At 43.0% G+C, this 8,494-nt stretch overlaps 1 protein-coding gene across 1 annotated transcript in view; it reads left to right on the top strand.

Moving 5' to 3' along the window:
* The window catches only part of laptm4b (lysosomal protein transmembrane 4 beta), an 18,701-nt gene extending 13,912 nt beyond the window's left edge, over positions 1–4,789 (top strand). The window contains exons 2-4 of the mRNA XM_048596223.1: positions 209–320; positions 1,476–1,549; positions 4,661–4,789. Of these exons, the coding sequence (XP_048452180.1) occupies positions 209–320; positions 1,476–1,549; positions 4,661–4,789 (315 nt within the window). The remainder of the gene's footprint in view (positions 1–208; positions 321–1,475; positions 1,550–4,660) is intronic.
* Positions 4,790–8,494: the final 3,705 nt, after the last annotated feature.

Here is an 8,494-nt window from a genome sequence, read left to right as displayed (position 1 = left end):
GGGGGGAGTAAGTCCTGGGGTGTAGGAGGAGGCAAACCGGTGCTCAACCTGGAAGCTTCAGACCCAGATGTAGACAAACCGCCCCCTGTGTCACTAGACCTCCACTGATTGGTTAAGATTACTATTGGCATTCGCTTCCTTGTGCGATTGGATAAAGGTATGGCTTGAATCTGAATAACTAACTGACTTTTTCTTTCTCTCCCCTTAGCTGATCAATAGCGTGGTGCTGCTGATTTTGCTGTCTGCCTTCAGTGACCCAGAACGGTACTACCTGCCTCATACTGAACTCAGCACTGACTTTGACTTCACTGATGATGCCAGTAAGTCTGTACCTTTTCTAAATGCTGCACCCATCTCATTTACTGTGGCATCAGTTGCTATAACCCCATTCCCTTAAGGCCTTTTCCAAATCTCAACTTGTTCAGTCCGACTGTGAAACCTTACGCACTGTCCTCCTGGTGTTGCTGCTTATTGTGCTGTGCTCTGAAACTCGTGGAAACTTTCCTCTACTCCTTAAGGTGCCGAAGAGCTGTGCTCTACAATCATCTCTGCCATTTCACCCAAACGTCAGCAAGACCTGAAAAGCACAGAGTCTAACCACCGAGTGTTATCCCACTCCCATGTCTGTAAAGATCTCAAAAATCAGTTGCCAAATGGGACCTATCAAATGCAAAATATTGCAGATGTTGGAAATCTGAAACAAAACATCTGTGGAGAGAGAAACAGAATTAGAAACAGAGAAACAGAGATGGAAAGTCTTAGTTATGAGGAGAGACTGGAAAGGCTGGGTTTGTTTTCCCTGGAGCAGAGGAGGCCAAGGGGGGACCTGATTGAGGCATACAAAATTACGAGAGGCGTGGACAGACTAGATTGTGAGAATCTTTTTCCCATGGCATTAAAAAATTCTATCTATAACTTGATTTCTAGCCAGCAGTTTTCTATTTCCACTGCAAATTACTCAGTAGTAATTTAAAATGGGACCTTTCCTGCATGAAATTGTTCATGTTTTTTTGGTAATTGGTCCACTGGATTCCTCAGAATCGCTTAAAATACCTTCCAAGGGCTGATTTCAGGAGCATTTTTTTCAGTAACTGTACCTTCTCAGGTAAAAGCTGCGGAGACAGAATGCAGATATACCCATAAAGTAGATGCAAGCGTATGAATGAGGGTCAAGGACAGGCCACTTGGCCTTCTGAACCTGCTCCACCATTCAATAAGTGATCTGGTTGGGGTGCTCCTCAGAGGATCCGTGAAGACTTGATAGGCTGAATGGCCAACTCCTGCTTCTGTGTCTATGGCTCGTGCAAAAACACTTATGGAAGGAGGGGAATGCATTCAACTGACTTGATGTGTTTAAGGAAAATGAATTTCTCTGACCTGTTCTCACAGTTTCCTGCAACAACTTGCTTAGACGTGGCGCTTAGAAATAATGTGTGTTTTTCTTCTGTTTTTCTACCTCCTATTTTCTATTTCAGATATCTGCATCGCTACCGCTGTTTCTCTCCTTATGATAACCATTTGTGGAATGGCCACTTATGGTGCATATAAGGTACTGTAAATAATGTCTAAAATCACACAACTGGTCAAATTTGGTGGCTTTTATTTTGGTGATGCTATTCCAACTAATTTGGATATATTTGATCAGATATCCCAAATCTATGCATTTTGAAATGATAACGCAATTCATGCATTTTTTTAAAAATTTGTTCATGGGATGTGGGTGTCACTGACTCTTCCAGCATTTATTGCCCATCCCTAATTGCCCAGAGGGCAGTTAAGATTAAATTACATTGCTGTGAGTCATGGGTAGATCAGATTTTCATCCCTACAGGACACTAGTTAATCAGATAGGTTTTGGCGACAAATGATAGCCATCAAATGGCCACCATTAGGCCAACTGTCTATTCCAGATTTTGCTAAATTCGAATTTTGGCTGACTACTATATGGATTTGAACCCATGCTCCCAGACCATTGGCCTGAGGTTCTGAATGGAGAGGAAAATGATAATACCATTACACCATTACCTCCCCATAAGGAGCCATGCTTCTCCAGAAAGCTGTCTTCAGCGAATTAAAGGACTAACCACTTCCACAACAGACCAGACTATTCTGGTATCTCGGTGAGCCCACTGCTGCAAAAAGGTCTGGTCTTGTCTGGAATGATTTAATAGGGCCTGTTACACTCAGTAGCAGCAGTAGGTATCAGCTACAAGATGCACGGCAGAAATTCACCAAAGATCTTCGGAAAGCACCTTCCAAACCCACAGCCTCTTCCATCTGGAAGGACAAGGGCAGCAGATTCATGGGAACATCACCCCCTGTAAGTCAAAAAATGTGGAGCTGGAAATGTGCAGCAGGTCAGACAGCATCCGAGGAGCAGGAAAATCAACATTTCGGGTCAAAACCCTTCTTCAGGACTGGGGAGGGGAAGGGGAAGGGGAGGCCAGAAATAAATAGGAGGGGTGTGTGGGGACTGAGGGGAGCGTAGGTGAGATAGAGATAGGTGGATGCAGGTAGGAGGTTACTGTGGTTGGTCAGTGGGAAGGGTGGAACAGATCGCTTGAACCACTGCAGTCCATGTGCTGCAGGTAGACCCACAGTGCCATTAGGGAGGGAAGTTCAGCATTTTGACCAGTGACATTAAAAGAATTGTGATATATTTACAAGTCAGGAGGGTGATTGGCTTGGAGGGGAACTTGCAGGGGCTGATATTCCCATGTATCTGCTGCTCTTGTCCTTTGAGATGGAAATGGAATGGGCTGTATAAGAGACTTTGGCAGATTTCTGCAGTGTATCTTGTAGACGGTACGCACTGCTGCTACTGAGCGTCGGTAGTGGAGGGAGTGGATGTTTGTGGATGTGGTGCCAATTGTATCAATGGCACTGTTAATGGCTCGGATACATGACTCCTGTTTTGTGCATTTTGATTTTTAATTTTTTATAATGAGGTGACTGACTGAAAGTGCTTCAATCTGAATTTGTGAATTGTTTTGGAAAGCACTAACTCCATATTCTGTCAATGAGAAGGCAGCTTCACCCCCTAAACCATAAAGATATAACTACATTTTCTGCTACTTAAAGGTGAAAGATAGATTCAATGCTTTGGGTGTAACATCACGTCTGTCTATTATGTCTGTCCATTCCAGATCCTCCTCCGTTCTGAGGAAGAGTCATTAGTTAACTCTGTTTCTCTCTCCACAGATGCTGCCAGACCTGCAGAGTTTCTCCAGCGATTTTTGTTTGCATTCCTGATCTCCATTGACTTGCTGTCCATTTCCAGCCATTCTATTATTATTTGTTGGACTTCATGCATTATTAAATCAGCATCAGACAAATCTTAAAGCAATATCCAAAATGCTGGATCTTGGAAATAAAATCAGAAAATGCAAGAAAATTCTTTCACTGCTGCTATACACCAGAAAGTTAGGCAGTCAGAGATAGAACTGGACCCAATCTTTACACAGGCTTATAAGCATTTTTTTAAGGAGATACAAATTACAAACACATCCATCCTACCCTAACAACCCCAGTTTTTATAAATGAAAACAGAAAATGCAAAAAAAATTCAGCAGGTTATGCAGCATCTGTGAAGAGAGAAGGAACATTAACATTTCAGTTCAATGACCTTTTACCTGTACTGTGTCCATCACAGTGTAACATGAGATAGTAGGAACTGCAGATGCTGGAGAATCTGAGACAACAAGATGCAGAGCTGGATGAACACAGCAGGCCAAGCAGCATCATAGGAGCAAAAGGCTGACGTTTCGGGCCTAGACCTTCTTTTTGTCCTTGTCCCATCCCACACCTTGCTTTAAACCTGCTGTGTCTCTAACTGTTGCTAACTCTGATGAAAAGTCATCGACTTGAAATGTTAACCCCCCCCCCACTCTTTTTCTCTCTCTCTCTGCAAAGATACTGCTTGATCTGCTGAATTTGTTTTTACAATCCTGAAATATCATTCATTAGGTAGACAAGCTGTTAGTCCCATCATTCACCTAGGCCCCAAATATCCCATTGTCGCTTGTCTCACTGTTAGCAGCTCACACTCTCAGCAAGTTGCAACACAAAGAACAGAAACGCAAGGGAAAATATCTAATGAAGTAATGAGATACCCAGTCTAACATTTGGAGGAGATGGTGATGTACCGAGAATGTCGCCAGAGGCCCAGGCTAATGTCCTGGCAAAAAGGCTTCGACTCCCAACACGTCAGCTGATAAAGTTTAAATTCAGTTTATTAGAAAAATACTCATTTCAACCGTGAAGGTCTCATCAGCTGTTGTAAGAATCTATTTTGTTAATTAATATCCCCAGCTAAAGCCATCAGTAGCTTGGTCTGGTTATTTATTTAATTCCAGTAGTGTGGTTGACCCTTAACTGTTAATTCTTGACTTGTAACCTGCTAGTGGCCTAGCAAGCTATTCAGTTGAAGAACATTTATAGATGAGGTAAAGAGACGTTAATCTTTGGCAGTGACACCCATGTTGTTGGGGGTGGGTGGTGGTATCTTATTGAAGGTGCTGTTAATGCCAGGTCACTCCTACATTGGTACCTATATGAAGGGCCATATTTATCAATTCTAGCACAAATACATGAAGTGTCTGAGTCAGATTCCCTGTTTTGCAAAACTTAGCAATTTTTTTGTTTCTTCATTACCTTCCAGCAACTCAGTGCATGGATCGTCCCATTCTTCTGTTACCAGATCTTTGACTTTGCCCTCAATACCCTTGTAGGAATCAGCGTGGTCATCTATCCAAACTCTATTCAAGACTACCTGCGACAACTGGTATGACATGTACATTGTTATGTAAAATAACTTAATACTGCAAGACCAAAGTGATTATAGTGTCTGGAAACATACAAAATTGGAGCAGGAGAAGGCCATTTGGCCCTTTGAGCCCACTCTATCATTCAATATGAACATGTCTGATCATCCAACTCAGTCCCTTATTCCCTGCTTTCTCCCCATGTCTTTTGATCACTTTAGCCTTCAGAACTATATCTAACTCCTTCTTGAAAACAATAAATGTTTTGATTCTTAACCGCTTTCGGGCAGAAAATTTCACAGGCTCACCACTCTAGGTGAAGATATTTCTCCTCATTTCAGGCCTAAATGGCCCACTCCATATCTATAGATGTGACCCCTGTTTCTGGACTCCTCCCACTGTCATTGGTAACATCCTTCCTGCATCTACCCTGTCTACTCCTGTTAGAACTCCATAGGTTTCTATGAGATTTCCCTTCATTCTTCTAAACTGCAGTGAATATAGCCCAAACCAATCCAGTCTCTCTTCACACAGCAGTCGAGCCATCCCAGGGTAAACCTTTGTTGAAGCCCCTCCATCACCAGAACATCCTTCCTCAATAAGGAGACCAAAACTCCACACAGTATTCAAGGTGTGGTCTTACCAAGGCCCTGTACAATTTCAGAAAGCCATTCCTACTCCTTTACTCACATCCTCCTGCTATGAAGATAAGCATACTATTTGCCCTCTTCACCGCCTGCTGCACCTTCTTGCTTACTTTCAGTGCCTGGTGCACGAGGACACCCAGGTCTCATTGCCCCTTTCCCAATCTATCACCATTCACATAACAGTCTGCCTTCCAGTTTTTTGCCATCGAAGTGGAGAACCTCACATTTCTCTACATTATGCTTTACCACACTTTTGCCCACTCACTCAACTTGTCTGACTCCCACTGGAGCACCTCTGCGTCCTCACAGCTCACCGTCCCTCCCACCCAGTTCTGTGTCATCTGTAAACTTGGAGAAACAGGAATAAGGGCCACACACTTGCTCTTCCTGTCGATTTGTCCATAACTGATCTGGACCTGAATTCCAACTCTGCTCCATACACAGGCCTAACAAAAATCCATTTATTAATTGTCACATTTTCAGTTGACCCCCAACTTCAACAGTTCTTTGCAGGAGGAAGTTCCAGATTTCCACTTACCCTTGTGTGTAGACGTGCTTCCTGATATCACTGATCAGTTTGCTTCTCATTGTCAGGTTATATAATTCTATAGGGGTTAGGACAACCTCTCTCTAAAGGAAGTAGTTTCCGTTCTATCTGTTCTGTCAAATCCATTGCTCATTCTGAACAACAAAGTTCGATCACTCCCAAAATATTCAAGGGCATACAGACTGAGTCTGTACAATCAATCTCTGTAATTGAACCCGTTAGACCCTGGTATCATTCTGATGGCCCGGCACTGCATTAACTCCAAAAGCAATATATGTACTAGTCCCATAATTGATGCTGCAATCTACTTCTAATGAGAAAGAGCACTGGAAACAAAGGAAAGCAGGAACAGGGACTGAGTTGGATGATCAGCCATGATCATATTGAATGGTGGAGCAGGCTTGAAGGGCTGAATGGCCTACTTCTGCTCCTGTGAAAGAACAGATGGATAAGGTAGCTGGAGTCAGTTGGAGTAGGATTTGTGAGGTTTATGTGGTAGATAAGTGTATCCCAGGATGTTGCAGAAAACTAGGGTAGAGATATTTGTATCATCTGCTGCTATGGGTAAGGTGCCAGAGGACTGGAGGGTGGCTGATTATAGAATCATAAAATTCCTACAGTGTGGAAGTAGGCCATTTGGCCAATCGAGTCCAACCAACCCTCTGAGGAGAATCCCGCCCAGGCCTGACACCCTACCTATATCTGTGACCCTACATCTCCCATGGCTAATCCACCCTAACCTGCACATCCCTTGCCACTATGGGCAATTTAGCACAGCTAATCCACCCAACCTGCACATCCCTGGGCACTATGTCATGCCTTTATTTAAGAAAGGCTGTAAGGGGAATCCTGGGAACTGTAAATCGGCAAGTCTGACGTCAGTGGTGAGTAAGTTGTTGGAGGGGATTCTGAAAGACAGGATTTACATGCATTTGGAGAGGCAAGGACTGAATCTGAACAGTCAGCATGGCTTTGTGAGTGAGAAATCGTGTCAGTTTTCTTGAGGAAGTGACCAAGAGGATAGATGAGGGCAGAATAGTAGATGTGGTGTACATAAACTTTAGTAAGGCCTTTGACAAGGTTCTGCCTGGTAGACTGGTTAGTAAAGTTAGATTACATGGGTTTCAGGATGAGCTTGTCAATTGGATACAAAATTAGCTTGATGGTAGGAGACAGAGGGTGGTGGTGGAGGTTTGTTTTTCGAACTGGAGGCCTGTGACCAGCAGTGTTCCACAGGAATTGGTGCCAGGTACACTGTTGTTCATCATTTTATGAATGATTTAAATGATATATAAATGATTTAAATGAGAATTTATGAAGCATGGTTAGTAAGTTTGCAGATGACACCAAAATTAGTGGCATAGTGGACAGTGAAGAAGGTTATCTAAGATTACAAAGGGATCTTGATCAGCTGGGTCAATGGGCTGAGGAGTGGTAAATAAAGTTTAATTTGGATAAATGTGAGGTGTTGCAATTTTCTAAGAGTAACAAGGGCAGGACTTACACAGTTAATGATAGGGCCCTGGGTAGTGTTGTCAAGCAAATAGAACACTTCGGGGTTCAGGTGGGTAGTTCCTTCAAAGTTGCATCACAGATAGACAGGGAGGTTAAGAAGGTGTATAGCCTTCATTGCTCAGACCATTGAGTAAAGGAGTTGGGACATCATGTTGTGGTCGTACAGGACATTGGTGAGGCCACTTTTGGAGTACTACATGCTATTCCGGTCGCCCTGCTATGGGAAGGATATTATTAAATCGGAGAGGGCTCATAAAAGATTTACCAGGATGTGACCAGGACTGGAGGGTTTGAGTTACAATGAAAGGCTGGATAGATTGAGACTTTCTTCCCTGGAGCATCGGAGATTGAGGGGTGACCTGATAGAGGTTTATTAAATCATGAGGGACATAGATAAGGTGAATAGCAAAGGTCTTCTCTTTTGGTTAGAGGAGATCAAACCTAGAAAGAGATTAGAGGAGAAAGGTTTAAAAGGGACCTGAGAGGCAACTTTTTCACACAGAGGTTGGTGAGTATATGGAATGAGCTGCCAGAGGAAGTGGTAGAGGCTGGTACGATTACAACATTTAAAAGACATTGGGACAGGTACATGGATAAGAAAAGTTTCGAAGGATATGGGCCAAATGCAAACAAATGGGACTATTTTAATTTGGGGAACTTGGTCAGCATGGATGAGTTGAACTGAAGGGTCTGTTTCTGTGCTGTATGACTCTATGACACTAAGTCAGTTGCTTTAACCAGTCAGAGACAGTTATATTGTATATTTTTGGTACAAGCACAATGATCATTTGCCACCTTTCATTGTCCAGAAGAACTCCCTTTCTCGGGAAGAGCTCAGCTCTTAGTTATTTTGAATCAACCTGTTCAGAGATGTTGTGACAAACCTCCAGGGTGAGTAGAACTTGAATTTCAATGTCCTAGTCCAAAAATAGGAATGCTACCACTGCACCAGAAGACTCTACATAGAGTGTTATATGTTTTCAGCAATTATGGTGTTATACAGTGCCTAGAACTCTAGAAAA

Source organism: Rhincodon typus, chromosome 4 (genome assembly GCF_021869965.1).
Source record: "Rhincodon typus isolate 14 chromosome 4, sRhiTyp1.1, whole genome shotgun sequence".
Classification (NCBI taxonomy): Eukaryota; Metazoa; Chordata; class Chondrichthyes; order Orectolobiformes; family Rhincodontidae; genus Rhincodon; species Rhincodon typus.
The sequence above is the reverse complement of the archived record's forward strand: the minus strand, read 5'-3'. Positions and strand labels throughout refer to the sequence as shown.